The sequence below is a fragment of the Carassius carassius genome, chromosome 16, assembly GCF_963082965.1.
Source record: "Carassius carassius chromosome 16, fCarCar2.1, whole genome shotgun sequence".
Lineage (NCBI taxonomy): Eukaryota > Metazoa > Chordata > Actinopteri > Cypriniformes > Cyprinidae > Carassius > Carassius carassius.
The window spans coordinates 26,837,850-26,862,992 of NC_081770.1; the positions used below are offsets into that span (position 1 = coordinate 26,837,850).

The window sequence follows — 25,143 nt, forward strand, 5'->3', positions numbered from 1 at the left end:
AATTCGAGACTCCGACCAGGTGTGCAGAAAAGCCTCGTACTGCTTATAAAACCAGTTACAGATGGTTTCCTTCCCTAAACATTGAAAATAAATAGTTCCAGTGGACTATAAATGAATTTTGGATGTACCCAAATAATTTTAGATGGTATTTTCATCCTTCACTACATTGTTTTCGTAGAGAGTCTCCTCCAGCTTCAGAGGAAGTGGAGTAGGCCTATGGGTTAATAGACTTAACTAGTTGTCAAGATACAAGTGGAAAAAAAAACGAGTACAGAAGGTTTAACATGGAGGAGCGTGAGAGGATTACAGGTCTGTGTCCATCTCTCATTACAGTGAGTGAGTCATCTCTAATCTTGTGTTTTCTTTCTCTTTCAGGCGTTTAGGGATGAGCTAGAGGGACTGATCCAGGAACAAATGAACAAGGGGAACAACCCCACAGGACTGCTCGCTTTGCAGCAGATCGCAGAGTTCTTCATGGCCAGCTCCGTAGCCGGCTTCTCCACCTCCCCCCTCAGTGAGTAATGCCATAGTGTGTCTCATCTACACAGGAACGGATTGCAACATTCCTCCAGCCCTCCGATGTCCCAGACTGCCCCACTCCTCCACCTATTCAGAGTTACACAGGTCGCTAAATAACTGATATTCCCATAAATAGACATTGAGGGAGGAAATAAGACTAGCCATCTTGCTTCTTCCTCCCTTATCACACCGTGCATGTATGTGGACCTAATCAGCAGAACTTCAGTGAACCCCTTCCAGTGCTTTTTGTTCATTCAAATTCATAGCCTAAAGCTCATAAGGTGTCTGTAGAGTATGCACAGATCTAGAGCATAATCTAGGACTAATGGAAAGGTATGAGATTTAAAAATAAGACACTGATAGTTTGTTTAGATGTAAAAATGATATAAATGGTTAATGCCCTCCTTTCTTTGCCCACGCCATTTATCTAAACAAAGTTGCAAAACCAGGCCATTTAAAATGTGTGGAGATTTTGAAAGCATCAGTTCTCAATCTTGTGCTGTATACTGAGCTCTAGATTTATCCAGGTAGAGTTCTATAATGTTCTGAAATTAGTTCTGGAGCATTTCAGAATAGTTCTGGAAAGAGCTGTGGAACACTTGGCTATCTAAAGTTCAAGAATGAGTTCTGGAATGTTTAGTTAACTGAAGCTCAAAGATGGGTTGCAAGATGTTTAGTCAACTGAAGCCCTAGAATGAGTTCTGCAATGTTAAGCAAAGTGGAGTTCTGCAAACTAGGACTGTAAAAAAAAAAAAAAAATTTGAATATGAAAATGAGACTTTATGGTGGGGTTTTTCCCCATCCTACTGCATCTCATGTTTTTAAATGTAAAAAGTACTCTGTGTGATTGACTTTCCGCCCTTTGTGTTAAACTATGCATACATACATGATGCTGTTTTGTTTATAGTTGTTTAAGCAACTTAAATATAATTGGTTTATAAACATTTTTAAACATTATGCACTTTTTACAATCAATAATTTAGCAGACGCTTTTATCCAAAGCGACTTACAATTGAGAACAATAGAAGCAATCAGACCAGTGAGAGAACAACAACAGTATACAAGTGCCATGACAAGTCTCAGTTAGTGTAGTACAGAACATGTAGCCAGGTTTTTTTCAAGAATAGAATAGACAAGAAAATGTAAGTGCTAGTATTAGTTGGTTAAGTGTAGAGGTCGACCGATATATCGGGCCAATATTTGTCATTTTTTTAATATATCGGCATCGGCCGATATCCGTGTTTAGTAGTGCTGATTTAAAGTCAGGCACGTTGGCGGGCAGCCCCGTGTTATTGTTGCAGTGGAAAGTGCTGCTGCGCATGTGAAGGACCCCAAGCCAAAACTTTTGGAAGATTCAACAACAGTCCTGGGAGATAAAGGTAGTCAGAGAATCTCACTCTGTAAATGGGGTGAAGTTGGCAGCTCGCACAAAAACTGCAGCGTTACTCCGCCCTGCTCACAGACAGCACCGTGCTCGTAGAGACAGCTGTCCTGGAGCTGCCCTGAACCGTGAATCACATTTGTTCGGAAGCATGGTTTGATGCAGACAATAACCAGTTTTCCATCCAACTCATTTGTATTTAGGGATGTCAATATTCGATAATTTCCATGATCGATCGTCGTTTAAATTAACGATCAATTAATAACCTTAATGCTGCAAAATGCGTCTGCAGCGGTATTATTATTATGTGCAAAAGCCACTTGGAATAAAAGCTTTCTCACCCGAATTAAAGGGTTTTTAGTATGAATAAAATGCTAGTAGCAGGACTGTAAAATGAATAGATGTGATTATGATCATTTGATAAAATGAAGAGAGCGCGCCATACGTTGGAGATCATTTTACTTTGTTGACTGTTTCCCGTCAAGGAAGACCGCTGAATGCGCCTCTTTAAATGGTTTCGTGGTGCTCGTTGTTGTATTTTAAAACGCAATGTTTTCAAATGACACTATAGTAGTGGTGCAACGGATCATCATTGATCCGTGATCCGTTCGGATCAATATCTTCGGTTCGGCACACACGTGACCCGCGGATTGATTTATGGAAAAAAAGTTGCGCGTGTTCAGTCCACACTCAGTGGTCATGGCGAGCGGAGGAACGGAGGAGCTTGAACGCCCCGCGCATTTTGGCTTCCCTGTCAGATATAATGATGAAGAAAAGAGGTTAGAGTGTAAAACCGTGATGGTGCGTAGAGCCACGTTACGACATCCCGTCGCGCACGCACTTCAGCGAAAAGATTGTGCCAGATCTTTATGAACAGGATAAGAAAAAAATTGTGGATGAGCTATCCCAAGCCTCCTCTGTTGCGCTCACGACAGTAGGGTGGACGTCCAGGGGGACGGAGAGCTATGTGACGATAACTGCTCACTTCATTACAGCAGACTGGGAGATGAGAAGTCCGGCTATTATGTTTAAAAAGAAGATATTATGCCATGTGCACTTTAAGTTGATTTCATATATTTTAATTTAATAATTTAATGTTAATATAAAAAGACAAAACGTATGTTTATTTGTCTTGGCCTTTTTTTTTTTTTTTTTTTTTTTTTTCTTTGCTGATCCGAAAAATGATCCGATCCATACGAGGACGAGTGAGCGCGGGTTTAGATGTATTTGGAGGTTATTGCTCACGTCTCGTTCAGCACATATCCAAATGTTTCCATATTCGCAATGTATATGAATGTTAAAACTATAATATTTTTTTTTTAATGTAAACTAGATGGAAAAGATCATCCTCTTCACATGAGCAAAAACGTGCATAACAGCAGAGTGGACCGGTATACTACGGTCTATTTAAACTGACCAGTGTAACCTTTTAAATGTTTGGTTGACTGTACTTTTATTTTAATAATGAACAGACTGCGATGTAAGTTTGAAATAAGAATGCACTTTAGATGTTCTATGTCATTTATACCAAACACAAATGTTGCTGGTTGCTAGTGTGTTTTGCAGCACTACTGTTATTTATTTTTAATTTAATTTTTTTTATTATATTTAATTTTTTATATTTTTTAGTTTAATTGATTTTTATTTCTAAAATTGTATTTATTTAAATGTATATTTAAGTTTACATTTATGTTCCAACAAACTTTAAAAATTCTACTTGATAAATGCTCTAAAACCTTTATGTAAATGATTGACATATATATATATATATATATATATATATATATATATTAGTGCTGTCAACGTTAACGCATGCGATTCATTTTTGTCTGGTTTAACGTGTCAAAATATTTAACGCAATTAATGCAGCATCCGTATTTTCTGCCATCCGTTGGCTAGCTTTACATTATATGATCACGCTCTTATTCATTTAAATGCTTTTAAACATTTCAAGCGTGGCAAGACAAAAGAGAATGCGCTGTCTGTGAATGCCCTTATGTGACACATACACACGTACACACACACACACACACACACACACACACACACACACACACACACACACACACACAATGCATAGACAGGGCGCCAGAATCCAGTTCTCTTAAGCGCTTGAACTAACAATAAACATCCCAAAGTGCCAGTTTTGTCGATTATCCTCATAAGAGCAATCTTAAATCATTTATATAGTCTAAAATGAACAAAAAGAGTTGTGAGAGAATGAGGCGAGATCCATAGACAGTATATAAACGGTGAGATCCGCGTGTCTGTCTGCTCTTAAAGGGACAGCAGCCAATAAAGCTTCCTGTCAGTAAAGTTAAAGAACAAAGGGAACAGAGAAAATGACTCGCTGCTCTTGACTAAATAACTTTTGTAGCTTTAATAAGGATTAACTATTTAATTTATAGTTTATGCAGTGCAGACTGCATATAACTTTGATAACTTTATTAAATTTCTGTATATTTCCTAACTGTTAAGACAGGAAGGGCAGGAGTAAACATGACATTTATTATGGGTTTATGTTAGCATTGTTTTAAGTTTACTTAAATTAAAAACTGTTATATTTTTGAAGCCTAATAATAAATGTAAAAAAATAGAAAGAAATCAGTAGCTGTATTAATATCAGTATTACGGGCCTTCATTCATAAAAAGATGCCATTTAAACAAGTATTTAAAATATACTGTCTTTATGTTGTTTCTACATTAATTTGATTAACTGTGTTACATTAAAAATATATTAAAAACGTACAAAAACATTTCTTTTTTTATTGTGATTAATTGCGATTAATCACAGAAAAAATGTGTGATTTAATCTAGTTAAAGTTTTTAATCGATTGACAGCACTAATATATATATATATATATATATATATATATATATATATATATATATATATATATATAAAACCTTTTTTATATATTTAATACTTGGTCAGTTTATTGATTTGTTTGGTTAACTTTGGATACATTTTTTATTTTAATACCGTGCAGTGCACAAAATTAAGATTTGAGAGATGGTTCAAGTCAGTGCTCAATAAATGATGATAAGTTTAGAAATGTTGTGCATCTACTTATTATTAGTGTGACATTTTAGCATGCAAATGAAGGGGAAAACTTCAAGATATCGGCCCTAAAAGTCGACAGCACATATCAGCCACCGGCTGACCCTGACCTCTAAACATCGGCATCGGCTATAGAAAAACCCATATCGGTCGATCTCTAGTTAAGTGCTGGCGAAAAAGAGGTGTCTTTTAGATGTTTCTTGAAAATGAGTAAAGACTCAGCTGTTCGAATTGAGATTGGGAGGTTATTCCACCAGCTGGGCACAGTCCAGGAAAAGGTCCGTGAGAGTGATTTTGAACTTCTTTGGGATGGCACCACAAGGCGTCGTTCACTTGCAGAGCGTAAACTTCTGGAGGGCACATAGGATTGAACTAGTGAGTTTAGGTAGGTTTGTGCAGTGTCAGTGGTCGTCTTGTAGGCAAGCATCAGTACCTTGAATTTGATGCGAGCAGCTACTGGTAGCCAGTGTAACCTGATGAGGAGAGGAGTAACATGAGCTTTTTTGGCTCATTGAAGACAACCCTTGCTGCTGCATTCTGGATCAGTTGCAGAGGCTTGACAGTACATGCAGGAAGGCCCGCCAGGAGAGCATTACAATAGTCCAGTCTGGAGAGAACAAGAGCTTGGACAAGAAGTTGGGTTGCTTGCTCTGACAGGAAGGGTCTAATCTTCCTAATGTTGTATAAGGCAAATCTGCAGGACCGGGTCTGCTTGAAAGAATTTTGTCATGTTTCATCAATGGGAGTTCCTGAAACTTGTAATAACTGCAGGTCTGGAATGAGTTCCTGAATGTTTAGCCTTGTGGAGTTCAAAGTTCTGGAGCGTTTGGTCAGTGGAGATCTAGAAAAAGAGCTCGATTATTTAGTCAACTGAAGTTCAAGGTTGACTTTTAGAGTGTTTAGTCAGTCAGCTGGAGCTCTAGAATGATTTCTGAAATGTTCAGTAGAGTTCTAGAAACACTTTTGCAACATTTAGTCATATGAAGTTCAAGGATGAATTTTTCTACAATGTTCAAATGTTTGGTGAACTGGAGATTAACTAAATGAATTCTGGAACGTTTAGTCAAGTGGAGCTCTGGAATGCAAAGTATACTGAAGTTTGAGAATGATTTCCTGATACTTGTAATAACTGGAAATTTGAAATGAGTAACAGTTAAACTCAAGAAAGAGTTTTGTAATGTGTAATCAAATGGAGATCTAGAATGTTTTTTTTTTTTACAGCTAGAGTTCTGTAATACACAAACTGCCATTCTAAAAAGTCTGAGTCTTCTAGATGTGAAGTGCTGACTGTGTTTATTGTAGCTGGATCTTTTTATGGCTGAATTGGGTTTTTTCTTTTTGTTGTTTTTTTTCCCGACTGTTCTTTGACCAGAATCCCTCAAGGTTCCAAATAAGCTATGGTAAATTTGATTACAGCAGTGTTTTTAGCTGTATAAACTAGATCAGTCTAACTGAAAACATCTTTATTAGATTCAGGCATATCAGTGTTTCATGGACACTCTCGAGGTGTTATCAGTTAACCAGGACACAGCACTTGCTTTTAATCCGAGTTTGATTAGTATCAAGGTATTGATTTACACTTGTTTGTTGTCCATTTTCCCATGACCACTATATAGAAATCTCAATTTCAAGTTCTGCGCTTAAGTGGGCTAATAAATCTTTAAGTGAAGTCCATCTTAAAAAATGGTTCAAACCTGTTCTTGATTTGTCCCTTTTTGCTCTTATTTCTCAGGTTTGGGCATGGTGACCCCAATAAACGACATGTTCAGCATGGAGTCCAGTACTATGGTGAAAGGAGAGAAACAGATCCGCTGCAAACTGGCCAGCCTCTACAGACTAGTGGACCTGTTCAGCTGGGCCCACTTCACAAACTGTTACGTTACAGTAAGGCACAGCATAGCATATTGTCATTTAATATTTAACAGATTAAATATTATACATGTCTTTTATTTTAGAACAAGGAAATGGAATTGAATGATGTGCATTGTGTAATCCTGGGTTTCGCAATCCATTCCTGCTGGCCATAAACATTATAGTTCCACTAATCAGACACCCCCAGTTTAATACATGGAAAATTATATCTGCTTTCCCATTCATCATCAGATTTAATTGTTATTATTAAATTTTACATGTCTACTTTTGAATGGCTGTAAATGGACAAAGATGCTTTTTGTCTTAATAATGCTGTAGTTATAGCTTAACCAGGTGTTCTAAAGAAGGAAATATCAAAGTATCTGGATGTTTGTTGGAATAGATGAAGAAACCCTGAGCTAACTTGATCAGGAGAGGAAAAACAGCTGCTTATTTGTGTGTTTTAAAACTTGTAGGTTCGTGTCAGTAAGGAGCAGGATCATATCCTCATCATCCCCAGAGGACTGTCCTTCGCTGAGGCCTCTGCGTACAATCTGGTAAACAAACTGTCTGTCTTGCATTATCACGGCTGAGCCTGATAGCAGTTCTGGGAACGGCTCGAGCATCACACCACAGGGCTGCCGGGGTCACTTTGAGTGGTGGCTTTAGTTGAACTCACATTCCAGTAAGACTTGAAATAGATTGGATTCAGGCTTGTGCAGTTCTTACCATCCGAATTAATTTATCAGTTGATTAAATGATAAATGATTACTTGATGTTTCCGTTTTGATAGCTTCAGGTTATATTTTGTGATCCTTTCACTTTTCCTTGTGATCTAGCAGTCTGATTAAATTATAAATGAGACAATGATATTGCCTAGAGCTTAATAATACGCATTTGGGATTTTTGCAGTCTTGATATGTGCTGTGCACAGAGGGAATGCATTGGCAGACCTTGACTGAGCTCAGTCCTCGTTGCCAATGTGTGGCATGTGCTTAATCAGCCGGTTATTTCTTTGAAATCTCAGAGTGGGTTTTGGATTTGCACTAGCCTGTGTATTCATGTCCGTCGGAGGCTTTTAGAGCCTGTAGTTGTTCATGGTTATTATTTTCTAATCGTATTGCGGTGGTCCTTAATCCTGGTCCTGGAAAACCCCAGCAAAAAAGCCAAAAGTATACTTTGAGTAGCCAAACACGTAGCTCATACACCATTTTTTGCCATAGAAAAAAAAGTGTCTGTGCTATATCTCTCCAGAAGTTATGAATGGTTAAAAAATGTCTTTGTACTCATTTAAACTAGAATTGCATATCTTAACTCACACAAGCACTCATAAACACAAACATCTATTCTTCATATTCATCTCCAGTAGTGTGTGTATCGTTCTGTATCTTCTGGTTTTTTCAACTGTGAAAAAACTCTAGATATTGTTGCCATTTTGTGGACTAATTTGTGCAAAAACCCTGAAGGGGTTCGTCTAAACTTGTTCACACTTAATCTGGAGTCAAATCAGATTCTGTTAAAGTCAAAGCTTTTAATTTGTTAATAGCTAACCACCCTTATAACAACACACATTTAAAGGTAACATGGTAAGTACCAAGGTTTTCCTTACTACCACCACATGACAGAAAAACACATATCAAGTTTATACAAGCATATGTGACTGCATTAACGCCCTTGCTAAAAACTCACTTCTGGCTCATATCTGCAAACCACAAGTTAGTTGGTGACAAGTAGAACCGAACCAGTTCTTGAGGTTTTGAGCGTTTTTCTCTCCCGCTGGCGTATTAATGAGTTTTGACATGCTACTTGTGGTGGATGCTGTTTTGACAAATTCCTGCCAATCAGGTGATTTATGCTGGATCAGATTTGTGAAGCACATTTGTCCTCCTGCCTGCAGCATTTCTGACTCGGTGAACAGAATTGAAAGCGCGAGCAGTGGCTGTATCCGCATCTGACTTGCACTCTTGTGCTGGCTAATGCTGTTTGTAATGCAGTGAGTGCTATGCTGAATTGTGTTCGGGCTTGAGTTATGACCACTGCCACAAACACATATTTCACAGTCCTTAAACATACACTCAGTCATTGTGCCATTTCAGGATTAGGGCAGATCAGATTTTTTGCTCATTCATTATAGGTGCATGTCGACCTATTATGCATGGATCAAAGCCAGTTCAGGTTCGTCCAGTTTCTTTTTGTTTGTGTGGACAGTGAGAGTTAGATAAAGAGCGATCTCGTTTGCATCGGCAGAACATGCAGGATTTTTTGTCTCTGTGTGTATGAGAGCGACAGTGTTGCTGACACAGTCATTCAGAGCTGTTCTCGTCTTCTGTGGGCGTGGCCATGGGGACTGTGCCCGCTGGAACGAGGCCAGCAATCTGGGTCAGAGTTTTATTAACCCTCTACACGATCGCTCATTTTCACACTCTCTCTTCTACACTCATTATTTCACTAAACCCTCTTAACAGCGAACAACATAACGTTAACACTACATCCGAGCACTTCTTGAAGAGCAATGTCTGTGGATGAAGCACGTCTCACATAAATGTCACTTTCTGTTGGTCAACAAGGTGAATCCAACCTAAACCTGTTGTGAAAAATGCATGGGGAAAACCTTTTTCATTACCCATGAAAACCTGCCAAAGAACAGTGCATGCAGCCGCACCTTAAGAAGTGTGTTCAGATCCCTTACCGCAGGAATGAGCAATGTTGATTAGTAGTGTTTTGCTAAAGCAAGCATCCCTGTAACTCTTACATAATGTGGCATGAGATTTCATGTCTGTGGAGCAACTGCTGTAAACCGTTCCAAATGTTCATGTAACAGGAAATGTAACTTGTAGTTTTGTTTTTGCCTTTTCATGCTTTTAATGTGCCCTGTTGAAAGTGTTTATTTCACTCCTTAAAAGGCATTTATTGCATCATAAACTAAAACCAACGTTCTCTGCAACCAACTCTCTCTCCAAATGAAATGCAAGATTTCATAAAGATCTCGTGAGAGAACAGCTAGGTCTTGTTTCAGTCCATTAGCATTAGTGTGGTGGCATAGTACAGCAGATACGTCCATACAGAAGTGGACCAACTTCCTGTGGGGATGCGCTAGTAAGCGCTGCAGTAAGAATCGCATGAGAAAGATGGGGAGAGAACAGTCACATGATATTAGTGCTGTGTGTAAATATGATCTCTATGAGCTTGGATGTCATTAACTGCAGCGGGACAGTGTGTTTACTTTAAGCTGGTAGTGATGTTGGGTATGGCATCGATGGCGACAAGCATGTGAAAAGCATGTTGGGTGGCCTGTTACAGGACAAGTATGTGATGCAATTTGATACTCAATCAGAGCTCTTGAGGTAACAGACGTGCACAAGCACCTTCATTCACTGACACACACACACACACAAAAAAAGTTTGTTGTCAAGTCTACATTTATTTGATCAAAAAAAAAAAAAAAAGAGTAAAAACTAATATTTAAGGTTCCTTGATAAATAAAAAGTTAAAAAGAACAGATTTTATTTTATAACGTTAGTGTAAACCAGCTTGATCAGGCTGTGAACTTCCTGGAGTATTTCCCCATTGGTCATCATCTGTTGACAATACCAGGAACTGCAGGCTTATTTAAAACATTAACTGAATCATCCACCGGTTCTTCGTGTATCTCTGATGACTGTTCCTTCCTGATGCACAGTGCACAGTGTCAAGTTTAAAAGGAAATGAGAGATAGTGTAGGATGTGGGAACAAAGAGCGATCAGATGCTGTATCCGTGCTAATATTGATTTCTTTAATAAAGCTTGTGTAGCCTCACAGGCTTCAGTGTTTTTAGCCTACATTTTTACAGTCATCTTCAGTGATAAACTCCATTTGTGTTTGTGGTTCTCCAGGTGAAGGTGAATATTCTGGGTGACGTAATCGATCAGGGCTCCACCAACTTGCAGATCGACCCGGATGGCTTCAGCCCTCACGCTGCCATCTACTCCGTGAGACCTGATGTGCGCTGCATCATTCACATCCGCACACCGGCCACCGCTGCTGTAAGTCTCCGTCCATCCACGCCTGCTTCTGCTCCACATGCTCTGTCAACAGTTCCTAAGTAATACGTAGCTGACATTTACATTATAACTGTAAATCGCCATGACTTGCATTGATCTCTTCTGTCATGTCAGGTGTCGTCTATGAAGTGCGGTCTTCTGGCCATCTCTCAGGAGGCTCTGATCCTGGGTGACATTGCCTATTACAACTACCAAGGCAGTCTGGACGAGCAAGAGGACCGCATAGAGCTGCAGAAAGCCCTCGGACCATCGGCGAAGGTGAACTACTTCCTGTGCTTGTCATTAGCTATGTTTACAGCCACCTATTTTAAGCGCATTTTGGAATATTGCATAAAAAAAAACGTTGGATGGATACACCAAGATGAGCATATATTCGAAAAATGCACAGATAAGAAATAAAAAAACGTGCGCAATGAACTAAGTTGGATACATTCCTTAACTGGTGAGAAAACATGCATAAACTACAATTGAATCTGGATAAATTCTTTAATGTGCATCAAAAGAGACATAAAACTGGAGCAACCAATGGACCGATCTCATTGCACAGCATCTGAAATGCCAATTTAATCATTCTAAAATTCTTGAGTAGAATCTCGTCAAAATGCTTTGTTATAATTAACTCACAGATGTGCAGGCTCCGAAAATAAGATAACATGACCGTGTTTCGTCTCTGTGCTCTGAAGCTCATAATTATATACAGTGCAAATGTAACTTTTCTTTGTAATATTGAGCGCAACTTAACCAGAAGTGACGATTTTGTTCTATTCAACACATTGGATGGAAATGGTGATTTTATTCACAAATGGTTTATGCGATTTTGCGCAAGTTTAATTTGTGACTTTGGATGGAAACATAGCTAATGTTATTGAGAATGAAAGTATAAAATACTGTTTTTAAGCGTGCTAGATAATTACGTATTTGTTGTGTGTGTTGCAGGTGTTGGTTTTAAGGAATCATGGGATTGTAGCTCTCGGCGAGACCATTGAGGAGGCCTTTCACTACATTTACAATGCTCAGTTGGCCTGTGAAATACAGGTAAAACTTTCCTCATTCTCGTTGACTTTTACAGTTTATTGGATTTGACTGATGAGCAGCCAACATGTTAGTATTATACCACTAAATTGTCTGTAGAACTTGGTCTGCCCAAGTTTTAATGTGATGAGACAATGATTACAAATGAAGCACACACTTTGAAGGGCATAGTTTGCAAGATGGGCACAGAAAAACTGTTTCCTCCAAATTCCTTTTTTTTTTTTTTTTTGAGTTTTATTTTTCCTTGTTTTAAATTTTCTGTTTTACTTGGTTTACAGTGTTCTCTGCTCTGTTTTAATTCAATTTTACTAATCAAAAAGCATGTCTTATTCATTGAGATCATAAAACTCAAGCAATTTAACAATTAAAAAAGTTAAAATAAAGTAAATTTTATGAAATTTATATGGAAAAAGTTGAGAATGTTTTTTATATATAATTGTTTAATTATCTATTTTTATTTTTGGTCAAATTCCATTTTTCCTGTGCTCTGTATTGATTGTTTAAATAGAAAAAAAAAAAAAAAGAATATATATATATATATATATATATATTATTATTATTATTATTATTATTATTATTTTATTTTATTTTTTTACAATAATAAGTCCCTGTGAAATGTAATGTTCCATTTTGTTTTTTAGAAATTCCATGTTTTGTATTTTAATTTTTCTGGTAATCAAATGAAGGTGTAAAACATGAACAATTTAATGACATGTAAATTAAGGCAAAGTTTAATTTTAAGGCAAAGTCTTGTGCAACAGAGGTTTACTGCTAAAATTAAATCATGGAAAATTTGTGTAAATGTTCTTTAAAAAAAATACAATGTTAATCATTAGTAGTAGTATTCCACTGAGACCTGCATCCTACTGTATCAGCATATCCTACGGTCTTTTTCTACATTGAATTTTAATAAATGTTCATATTTATTTTAAACTAAGTTTGTATTATGTATCTGTAAGCTGATACAGCAGTAAATGCAATAAAACCACTCCATTTCTGTACAATATCTGCACATCTCTCTGTAGGTGAATGCGTTCTCGTGCGCTGGAGGAGTGGAGAACCTGATCGTGTTGGATCTGGAGAAGTACAGATCTCGGACGCAGGGGGTGGCAGAAGCCGGGGTCAACATGGGCTCTCAGCACAAGTGGAGGCTGGGAGAGCTGGAGTTCGAGTCGCTCATGAGAATGATGGACAACCTCGTGAGTGTTTGTGTGAGCCTCGCTGCCAGTGAGATACAGATACAGCGCACCACTGGATATGAACTCTGCTTTAAACCAAGCCGTCAAGCCAAAAATAGTCTAAAGCGGCTGCTAAATGACTACTTACTACTAGTCCAGCTGTGTTTGAGAGGAATAATCACAGCCGAGAGACTGGAAAATCATTTATTTCTTCGTCTTTTAGTCTTTTTCTTTTTCCGCCCTCCTTCCTCTCCTATTAGGCAGTCGAACGGAGATAGACGAAAAGAGAGAGAGCCAAAACTCTTCTCTCTTCTCTGTCGTTCTTTCTGTCTGTCTGTCTCTTTCTCCAGCTGTGCAGACCGTGCTGTTTTCTCTCTCTCCGTCCGTGTGAGATGGGGAAGAATGCAGGCATGTGGACAGTCTGTTTTCTCAGCCGCGGCAGAAGAATGGAGTGATGTGGAAGATGATAATGATACGGTGTGTCGCTCAGTGAGCCGCCGTCACCAGCTCTCAGTGAAGCCATGCGCTTTTCCTGCTTCTGCTGGAGAGTTACATAATGTGCTCGAAACGCAGATGGACCTTTAGTAGCTGGCCATTTCTTTCTGCAAAGTCCATTTCCAAGCAGCGCTGATTATATAAACCAATTCAGTTCAATAATTCACAGTTCAATTATCCATTAAGCATTCATTAATTCATAAAAGACATTTAAATGATTTAAGAATAGATCTTTATAGTTAATAGAATTAAGCTAGTTTTAAACATTTTATTTATTTATATATATATATATATATATATATATATATATATATATTAGAAGTAGGGCTGAAACGATTCCTCGAGTAACTCGATTACAAAAAATGATCGAGGCAAATTCCTCTGACTCAAAGCCTCTTTTAATTTATTTTAAATCTCACGTCAGGTTCTTTCGCAATGATTTTTTTAATGTGACAACGCGTTTACGTCACCCACAAAGCGGAAGGAGACACAAGCGCTGAGTACGAAATCACATACTGCAAGGAGTCAGCAGTGTTTTGATTTGAGGGCGCTGGCAAACGTAAAGAGAACGTCGTGGCGTGTGTCCATTGCAAGATAGAGCTGGCATACCACAACTAGGGCCTTATGATTTCCGCGATGCAGAAAATGCGGAGGGAATTGCGGAATCCAGTCATAAAAACTAAATTTACAGTTTAACACGGAATGGCACGGAATTTGCCAAATTTTGAATGAATTATTCAAAATAGGTCATTGCACTTACATCAAATCACAATATGGAATAATGTATTTAAACATTAAGCAATATGAATCCTGCATGTTCTGCGTGTCTCTGTTAATGAACGGCGCAGAAGCGCTTCTTTGTTTATTTACACACACTGAAGCGCGCGTGACGCTCGCGGTAATTTCAGCGTCTGCTGTCTCGTGAACACATGAACAACATCTCCAAAACTGCTCTGACAGTCACTTCATGAGCATTTGACCGTTTGATTTGAGTAAAACTAGCGTCACATCACATACACAAAACTGTAAAGGTACGTCAACCCGTCAAAATAAAAGTCCGGTTTAGTTTAGACAAGTATTTGCCAGAGATGTATTACTATTGTTCAGCAGAATGTACATAGCCTACTACTAAAAAAAAAAAAAAAATTCAAACATTCTTTTTTTTAAGGTTTAACCACACAACATTTCTTCCATGTTTTATTTTTAATAGTAAATCCCCTTTGTTTACCAAAAAGTTAAGTTTGCTTAATTTTCAATAATTAAAAGATAAATTGAATTAATGTTTTATGTGTTTAATGTGCATCTCAGAAAATGCTTTATTTAAAACCCCAATTGAATGGCACTTAAATACACTTAATTCATCTGTCAACTTTATTGTCATTGTTCACAGTACAAGTAAGGACAGAGAAACAATGGGTTCTAATTAAATGTTTATTTTTGATGTATTCTATGCATTTAAAAAAGGTTTTTTTTCTAAAAAAGGAAACTTAGTTGTTAATTTTAAGAGACCCAGGAGTCTTATTTTCTCTTGCATAATTGATATTGCACTTTAATTTAGCAAAAACACATTTTATCCGATTACTCGATTAATCGATGGAATTTCTGGTAGAATACTCGATTACTAAAATATTCGATAACTACAGCCCTAATAAGAAACAATTAAATGAGAATAAATTGAGTTTTTGTTGTTTCTAATCTGACTTCACTTTTGTATTGTTAAATATTTAAATAATAATTCTATTAAATTTATTATTGTGTATGTATAAATATATAAATTCTAAATCATTATAGAGTTAGAAATATGTAGTATTTAATCAATTATTTATAATTTGTATGTTATTGCATACACACAAATTAAATAGAATAGTATTATTGACCTTTTTAATGATACAAATAAAAATATTATAGGAAATTAAATTCTTGTCTTATTAAAGAGCTTATTATATAATAATTATTATTTATACTTATTAATATTTCATAAGTGTAGGTACTAAATATTGACTATATATATATATATATGTGTGTGTGTGTGTGTATGAACATAATTTAGTATAATTAACTTTATTACATTTGTAGTTTCTAGAATTAGTTTTTTTTTATTAACTGTAATAGTTATATTAGTTATATTAAAACTGTTATTTTACATATTTGTACATTAATCTTATTATTAGCATTTTAATTTAGTTCATTAATTCTATGTGTATTTATATTTGCATGTATCTTTGTGTTTTTTATTTATTTATTTATTTGTAGTTTGGTGCATTTTTGTAGTTCTTGTTCAAAGTATTGATGGGTTTATAACTTTGGTCCTATTCTATTATTTTGCATACTTTTTTTTGGTTTTTCATGTATGTTGTAAACCTTTCTGTTGTTCTTCAGGGTTACAGGACAGGCTACACGTACCGGCACCCCATCGTGCGAGAGAAGCCGCGGCACAAGAGTGAAGTGGAGATTCCTGCGACAGTGACGGCGTTCCTGTTCGACGACGACGACGCTCCACGCTTCCCTCTGAAGTTACTGCAGCAGCGACAGCAGAGAGAGAAAACACGCTGGCTCAATTCACCCAACTGCTACATGAAGGTGAACGTGTCGGACGGGGTGAACCAGGAGAACGGACGCACCAAGACCACGGTGAGGCACAGCTCAGCTCGGTTATGGGCATCTGATATCTGAGCAATCCAGTTTTTGAAAGAAAAAAAGGGGATTGATGTTAAAGTAGTAAATCTCTCTTATCAGACAGTTGTAGTATGTGGTTATTTCCTGAGCATACCTTACGGCAGATGAAATTAGCTCATATTTGTGTCATCACAGAAACTACTGAAGCCTCAGATAACTTGTGTCAGTTGACTGGAGACCACTGTCTTCAAGCCTGATGTCAAACTCAGTTCCCTCCTGACCTCTAGTGGTCGAGCTTTAGTGTTACAGCTTTCCCCGCATTTTCTTAGGGCCCTGTGAAATTATTCTGATTTCTAGATTCTGTTTTAATGCTTAAATTAAATGTTGTTTCTGTTGAAATCATGAAACTTTTACAATTCATTAAAAGTAAAAAAAAATACATCATCCCAAAAAATACATTTCTGGGACCCTTGTATAATCCTTTTTTTTTTCCGTTTACCTATTTTAATTGTATTTTAATTGTTTATTAAATTTAAGTAATAAAAAGTCATGTCTAATTGAAATCATGAAGAGCGGAGCAAATATTACATCTTTAGAGAATAAAATATTACTTTTTTTTTCTGATTCTACGTTTTGTTTTCCTTATTTCCATTGAAATGGTTTAATTCAATTTTAATAATCATAAAACGTGTCTACTCGATTCTCAGTTGCATTCATAAAATCTTTTTTTTAATAATTAAGTCCTATAAAAATGTGTTATGTTGTTAGAAATTCTTTGATGACTGTTTTAATTTTCTTAATTTGCCAGACAAATTGAGGTTCTCTGTTAAAATTAAAATATGGGAAAAAAAACTGTGATTATAAAATAGCATTAGTAGTTGTTTTATGTAATTTATTATGAGAAATACAATGTGTTCTCGGCCTCATGTAGTGAGAATGCACCACGAGCATCATGCGTGTTTTAGTGTAGCAGATTAAATTGTGATGTCTGTGATGTGATTGTGATGTTAAAGAATGAGATGTCTGAATATAGCTCAAAACTAGGCATTCGAGCATATGTTTTCATGGCAGAAATGTGTACTTGGTATAATTGAGTTTATTGGACAGAATGGTGTTTTTCCAAACAGCAGTCCCTAGACTTTTACACTGACCCTGAATGCTCTCAGATGCTTCAAAATCTCAAAAGCCTGTATTTATTTTCTTGAATTCTGCACTAAATCTCTTTCTCTAACTCCTCCTCTACAGTGGATGAAGTCTGATGAGGGGGGAAACACCAGCGGGACTCCGATCCGCATTGAAGATCCCAACCAGTTTGTTCCTCTGAACACGAACCCCAGTGAAGTTCTGGAGAAGAGGAGTAAGGTGAGACATCAACAAATCCCATGTGTGCATTCACACTTGCTCCAAAAGCAAAAGAAACAAATCTACAATAGCATTTCTGTGACTTTCCAAATAAAGAAAACATATAGTGAGATTATTATTATTTACTCATGCCATTTCAAAACAGCAGATTCTTTCTTCTGATATTTGGAAGAGTGTTAGTAACCAAACAGCTGCTGGCAGCCATTGACTCCTAATGTATTTTTTTCTATACTATGGAAGTAAATGGCTACCGTCAACTGTTTGGTTGCCAACATTCTTCAAAATAAACTCAAACAGGTTTGTAAAAACTTGAGGTGGAGTAAATGACCAAAATTTCATTTTTGGGTGAGCCATCAGGACTCTTAATCCACCGTTTTATTGATGTCACTGAGTCTTAAACTGCTTTCTGGTGATCCTTTCAGATTCGTGAACAGAACCGGTTTGACATGATGACAGCAGGGCCGCAGTCACAGCGGCTGGCAGGGATTGTGGTGGAAAGACCCCCGGTGAGTGTCAGAGTGACATCCGTGTCACCAGGTGGCGCCAGATCCTCTCACAGACTGTTGAACCGTGCTGAAATGAGCATCAGTTTAAAAGAAAAAGGCCTCATGTTTCACAGCAGGGTCTTATGAAGCGCTGTTTTTCATTTAAAGGGACAGTCGCCAGTCCATGTAAAATCCCAGGGAGTTTTGTTTGTCGCTGTGTCACGGTTCTCATATTTTGAAATATCTGCATGACTCGAAATCTTTTTAGTTTTGGATTTGCGTTGTTCTCGCTTCATATTTAGTTTTAATATTAGATGATTTGTGACTTGTCTAGCTTTCAAATGCACAGTGATCAACACATCTGTGTGTTTGAGTGGTGGGTGTCTTATTTTGTTTTCTCTACCCTGCCCCCCACACACACACATGTGCAGCCATACACAGGCGATGACGAGGAGCAGACGGGACCGCTTCCTCCAAACCCCTTCAGCGAGCTGAGCGAGAAAGTGCTGGAGGACTACCAGAAACGACTAGAACAACATCAGCTCGGAGTAGACGGTAAACACGCTCACGAGTCCCTCACACCTCCACCGTACTCTACCGCTCAAATATAGATGTGTATTTAATACCGTTAGGGATGTAACGATTCACGCACGCTTCTGGTTTCTCATTATTTTCATTTATTTTTTTACTAAATGAAATTGAAGGCATTATACAGTAAAGGAACAGGTGTCGTTTTATTAGGCTATTGCTGCACGTTTCTTAGTGAAATTGAAATATATCAAAACTAAATTGAAATTTTAAAACAAAGCCCAAATCAATCAAACAAGCAAGTCACACAAAGAAATGTCTTCATATGAACAGAATAAGGCTTTGTCTGAGCTCTTTCCATTTAAAATCAGAGCCAACCACTGCATTTGAACCACAGTCCAAGCAGAGATGATACACACATGCAACATGAGCAGCGTATGGTTTAAATAAGATCGTATAATTTCACTATTTGAAGCCTAAACAGAATGGTCCTACATTATCTTTGTGAAACTATACTACATTAAACATCCGCACTGAACAAAAAAGCAGCAGATGGGCTGAAAGAGAGTCTCTGACAGTAGGTGGCGCTTATGAACAGCAAGTGGTGCATTGTTACATCCCTACTAACCCCAAACTTTTAAACTGTGTCTTATCTTTCAAATTGGTGTAAACTAATAAATAAAGACCACTGTGATGCATGATACGTCCTTGCTTTTAAGAACACCTCATTTCCTGTTCCCAAAGTCACACATATATATATATGACCCAGTCAATGCTAATGGTGTAACTCGGCCCTCATAGCTAAAAATCAATACAGTGCATCTTGCACAGGACTAACTTGAATGCATACAGCCGAGACTGTCTGTCCTGTGACTGTGTCCTCTCATATTAACCAGTCCACTTCTCTAACTGTCTGTCTGTCTGTTCACTAACAACTGACTCCTGCAGATGAAGAGCAGCTCACGTCAGACGACGCTTCCACACTCTCTCAGTCAGTGTCTCCACAAAACACTCCCGCTAAAGAAGGTATAGCACTGAAAGAGCAGCTGTGACCTGCGTGTGTGTGTGTGTGTGTGTGTGTGTGTGTGTGTGTGTGTGTGTGTGTGTGTGTGATGCAGCTCCAAACTGCAGTGTGTTAGCATATCATGTCAATATTAGCTGTAAATGTTTACCAGGGTTGCTGGGTAACAGTTCAAAGGGAAAATGAAAGCAAACACTGTGAGAAATTCATTATACTGAAAAAGAGCAAAGTATAAGCTAAAACAATTAAAATCGTTTTTTGGTAACTGAAGTGAATCTGAAATAAAACATGCTAAAATAAAATAAACATTACGTTAAAAAAAAACAAATTAATTTTATTAATATTTTGAATCGGTGTTTATTTTTGACGTTTTCATTTTGATTTATACATTTTTATTTCAGCTTTACTTTACTATAATATCTAGGGCTAAAACCATTAGTATTATTTTCATGTTTATTCCTATATTCATTTATATTTATAATCCTAAAATTAAATAAACATTAGATGAAAAACAACTGAGTTTTAATATTTTGAATCCTTTTTAATTTTTTACACTTTCATTTGATTTCGTAATTTTGTTGTGTTTGTCATTTTTAGCTGTTTTTATTTTTATGTCTATAGGATTTATTCATGTTTATTTCAGTTGTAGATTAACTTGGTCTATGTATAATAGACAACTGGATTGCTCATGACGTCATGAAAGTGAAGCCGCCATATTAGTAAACCCTAGTATTGCCTTAGATTCTGTTGAATTAATAGGAAATCATACAAATTGAATGAGAAAACATCCCCTACGAAGTGTCAGTCTCACGTCTCTTAACTCGGTGTTTATAAATCTGAAGTAACTCTGTACATTCTTACAATGCAAACACCCTAGACATGTAAACGGTTATTTTCTTTAATGTGGGGAATTTCCCCTAACGATGCGAGCTACATTCATCACAGTAGCAAACATCATGAACATGATAAACATCAGACGGACACCACCACAACATGAGAAATGTTGCTTTGTCAGCTAACTGAAAGAAGTTGAAGTACCAAAATGTAAAAACTAAATAGAACTGTTTAAATGTAAAAAAATAAAAGCATGTAACGAAGTTAGTAAAACTAAAATGAAAAGTAAAAATATACAAATAAAATGTAATTCTAAACATGAATGAATGCCATATTAGTTCATAAAGAATACTAAAGTAGCTCTGGTCAACAGGAATCATAGTTTCAAAATGTTTACAATAAACTGTCCTGCTTGTTGTGAAACTTTCTGGGAGGATATGTTGCAGGATGTTACCTTGCTCTTCTGTTGCCTTTATGAAACAAGCAATACCTGATATTTCCATTTTAGAAGAGTAAATTAAAGTTGACTAGTGAAGCTTTGAGAGGAGCACAGTAGAGACCTTTACATAAACTGAAGATTGAGCCTTGTATAAACAAAGGAAACACTGATACGTGTTCACACACACACACACACAGAGGGATAATCTGTAGTGTTGGGTGGAGAAACAGGAAGTGTACTGTACCAGTTGTATTACAATCATTACTCAATCAAACATATTAGATGAGCGGTGATGAACCATAAGTAGACATCAGTTGAGGGCACGTTCAACACGTTCATCTGAAGTGTAGGTCACACTCGAGCCAGGACGTGTTGCCCCAGAGCCTCTTGTAATGATGATGCAATGATTAACTTCAGTTACTTCAGGCGTCACGAGTTTAGATGTGAATCTGGTGTTCAACAAAGCTTTTTATTAAATATTCAAACGTTTTATAAAAGATGCAGTAATCACCTCCCCATATAGTTTCACTCTGTAAAAATAATGCAATAAATTGTGAGTTGCAGTCGTTTTATCACATGGGGTATCGACATGATAATTTAATGACTTTTGTTAATATATATATATTTAATTTATAAATAAAAATATATTTAAATAGTCACAAACATTTGCTCTCAACTGTAGGCTTTTTTTGTGGAACAGAAACATTGTAACTTAAAGATTCTTTAATCTATTGTCATTTCTAATTAGTTTTTGAATGTTTTTATAAAACAATGCAACAAAAAACAACTTTAGTTTATGGAACAGCAACATTTGAAGATTTTTCTTTTTATTATTATTAAATCTGTTGTGGTTTTTTGTTGTTTGTTTAAATTTTTATTATTAGTTTAGAATCTTGTAATGCAACAACAAAAAAATATGTTTTTTAATGGAATAGCAACATTGTAATTAAAGATTTTTATTATCTATTATTGTTAATATTTTTAATAACTACTTTAGAATTTATTAATAATAAGATAATACAATAAAACAACAAAAACACCACAAACAAATCTAGAAAATAAAAACACATTAGCACATCTTTTGTCCCTTTTTTGCCAAGCAACATTGCAGATTAAACAAAATCATTTGAAAAAAATAATTCTGTAAATTATTTCTGAATAAAATATAAATAAAGTCTCTTTTCAGTTTTTTAAAGAAAACATTTAACCGTTTAACCGAAAACATAAACCGTAAAAAAAAAACAGAGCAGATTTTAACACAACAATGGAATAAGCCACTTTTTAAGAAATCTACTATTTCTAAATTGTTATTATAAAAACAATTTACTGTAATAATTATTAATGTATTTTCTTATTTCAGTTTAATTAATAATACAATTACACAATAAATAAATACATTTAATAAGTAAAATATAATATATATATATATATATATATATATATATATATATAAAATAAATAAAAACCACAACAAACTAGATTTCTAGCAAATAATTATTTTATTTTTTTGGGCTAAGAAAAATGTAACTTAAAATATTATTTTTTTTTTTATATATTATAAGATTATTACTAGTTATTTTTTTCTAATACTTTTATTTTATTAATAATACAATAAATAACCAGCAACATTCTTCTAAAAATAATTCTTCCACACAAATCTTTTTGGTTACCAAACAACATGAATAATTATTAGTTAGTTTCTAATAGGTACTGTATAATTTACTGATAATAAAATGAACGCAATACAAATGAACCACCACAAAGGAATAAGATTCATTAGCACTGTTGACCCAACAGTGATTGATTGGTTGTGTTCTTCATCGTTCCTCATGCAGAGAACCACAGCGGCATGATGCTGAACGGTAAAGATGACCACGGCGATGAGGACGAGCTGATCAAGCGTGTGAGTCAGCTGACCACCAGCGTGGAGAGCGTCGAGATCAGCGTGCGCTCCGGAGAGAAGATCGAAGAGGCTCTGACGCCCGAGAGCTCGCCCTCCAAATCACCCAACAAGAAGAAGAAGAAGTTCAGAACCCCGTCCTTCCTGAAGAAGAACAAAAAGAAAGAGAAAGTGGAGGCCTAGAGGACGGAGAGCATCCACACCTGTCGCTTTGTCTGTCTTTGTTTGTCGTTTTACGTTTCTACGTTTGTTTTTAAAAAAAACACGGCACGTTATTTTGGGAGTCGGTCAATAGATGAAGCAACACCCGTTTTTTAAAAGACGTGCCATGATTATGAGTTTTATACAGGAGGAAAAGCGAGGGAAACTCCTGGGAAACTGGCTTCTCTCACCCAATAGACTCAAAATGTTCAGATTTTATCTCGTTGATGAGCCCATACTGCATTGTTTTTTTCATACTGTATGTTTAATAGATTCTCACACAGACCTTTTATGAGCCCCTTTTCAATCCGTCATCTCTCATGGTGTCAGTTCTGCAGCCTTAAATCAAATTGGGCTCATTTCACAGGAAGCGGTTAATATTTCACACTGGAAACCATTCGAGGGTTATTTTAACAGGGTTTATTAAGTTTCTCTTGCGTTGCCCGTGGTCTCTTCCTGTGTCCCTCCAGTCTCCTCTCCGTTCCTTATCAAAACATTTAACCATTCTAAAAAGCAGAGAAGTCACGTTTTAGTGAACACCAACTCTTCATCTCTTATGAAAGGTTTTAGCTTCAATTGAAATTATTTAGTTTTTGTCTGTTTAGTTTTGTACTCGTTTCTATACTATACTCTTAACAACGAACAAAAAAAATAAACAACGCATGTTTTGCTGGTCTGAATTTCCGTGGCTGATAATGTAGCGGTGCCTGACTTCTCAATCGTGTAATAGCTCCGATTACTAAACACGTGTAACAGAAATATATGAAAACTGGAGTGATGAGATAAATATGTATAAAATATAATATTTTTGTGCTGCACTTTTTAATGTGGTATGCAACATAACAACAAAAAAATCTATGGATGAAGATCTGAAGCGAAAGAGGCGCGAAAGGAAAACATGAGAAATGTTTTAGCATCTTGAAAAAGGGTGGAGAAGGGAAACTTGTTAACGTGTATGGAAAAAATATATTTTGTAAACTGTATTTTTAAGAAGAAGAAAAACGCAAAGTACTGGCTCTCATGGGGTCAACAGTGGGTTCAAATCTATTAAATCGAAGACATTTAAGGTTCACTCTGGGCCTTTATAGTGCTCCATCGTTGATTATGTCACCTTGTGGTCATCCCATAACCATCCAAAGCCTCAGTGTTATTAAAGTTTGCAAAACGCTGTTGGACAGTGTGTTTTTTGCATCTAAAACTGGAATGATTTACTCATCTTCCCTCCGCCACATCCAGTTCCCGTGAGGTCAGAGGTTGCTCGGTTTGCCCGTTTTGAAGCGCCCTGTCCCATGAGATGACGCTCCGTGGGCAGAATGTACACCAAAAGCTAATCTCTTATGGTTACGATTAGCAGTTTGACCTCAGTTTGAACTCCCGTTAGGCCTGAATGTGGTCGTCCCATTGGGGGAGGAAGAGGAGGAACCACTGAGAGAAAGAGAGAGAGATATATATATATCCCAGTGGGCAATGTGAAGTACTGGCTTGGGCACGGAGAGAGAGAGAGAGAGACACCTCTAAGCTGTGTAAAGAGCATGTGCTTTTGAACGCGGGCCAGGCGTTGGATTAAAACGCATTTAAAGCTGCACCGAGTGCGAGTTTGAAGCGAGAACTGGGGCAGGCGGGAAGATTAACTTGTTTTTATTGCTTTAAAGTTTTCCTTATTTTGGCTGGAAGCAAAACTTATAGTGTAGGACGCGTTAACTGGAATGTGCATCACATTCTCTTTTATGTTTGTTGATCTTTTACCCCTTTTGACCATTTTGCACCTTGTTTTACTAATGCCTCTCTGTTAGTCTGTGGTTCAGAAGGCCTGTTTGCTTTGGCATGCGAGTTTGAGCCGAGCCTCTTTGTGACCTGTGAAATCCTATATAAATGGTTATCTAACGGACTTGCTTTTAGATGTATTGCTAATCAGTGTAAATTCACAAATAAACTATTTTAAGAAGCAAACGCTGCACTCATCTGTGGGGACGGAAACATGCATTTCATTCCATTTATGCATTGGTTTACATCTATTCATTGCTTTTTCCTCAGTTCTTCATATACAACCATTTCACAGATTTCATTTCAACATGCAAATGTTAACTAAAAGGGGAACATTTGATTTCAAAGGATAGTTTACCACAAAAAAAAAAATTTGTACTTGCCTTGATTTTCTTCGGTGGAAAACAAAATGTGAAATTTTCAACATCTACACTT

The 25,143-nt window shown here is 36.6% G+C and overlaps 1 protein-coding gene across 2 annotated transcripts; it reads left to right on the top strand.

Annotated features, from left to right (window-relative positions):
* The first annotated feature begins 377 nt into the window (after positions 1–377).
* Positions 378–24,894, top strand: LOC132160060 (gamma-adducin-like). 2 transcript variants are annotated; one of them, XM_059569751.1, is made up of 13 exons: positions 378–514; positions 6,694–6,845; positions 7,289–7,369; positions 10,686–10,835; positions 10,968–11,111; positions 11,790–11,888; positions 12,911–13,084; positions 15,938–16,189; positions 17,420–17,536; positions 17,959–18,042; positions 18,453–18,576; positions 19,498–19,575; positions 22,679–24,894. In XM_059569751.1, exons 1-13 carry the CDS (start codon positions 415–417, stop codon positions 22,924–22,926), a joined length of 1,803 nt encoding a protein of 600 aa, XP_059425734.1. In that variant the 5' UTR covers positions 378–414; the 3' UTR covers positions 22,927–24,894. The 2 variants fall into 2 exon arrangements, with proteins under 2 accessions (XP_059425734.1, XP_059425735.1); XM_059569752.1 differs by lacking the exon at positions 19,498–19,575.
* The last annotated feature ends 249 nt before the right edge of the window (positions 24,895–25,143 follow it).

Coding starts and splice junctions, on each gene's coding strand:
- LOC132160060 (XM_059569751.1), top strand. CDS start 415: ATGAACAAGGGGAACAACCCCACAGGACTGCTCGCTTTGCAGCAGATC. Junction 6,846..7,288: donor TCACAAACTGTTACGTTACA/GTAAGGCACAGC, acceptor TAAAACTTGTAG/GTTCGTGTCAGTAAGGAGCA. Junction 18,043..18,452: donor TTGTGGTGGAAAGACCCCCG/GTGAGTGTCAGA, acceptor ACACATGTGCAG/CCATACACAGGCGATGACGA.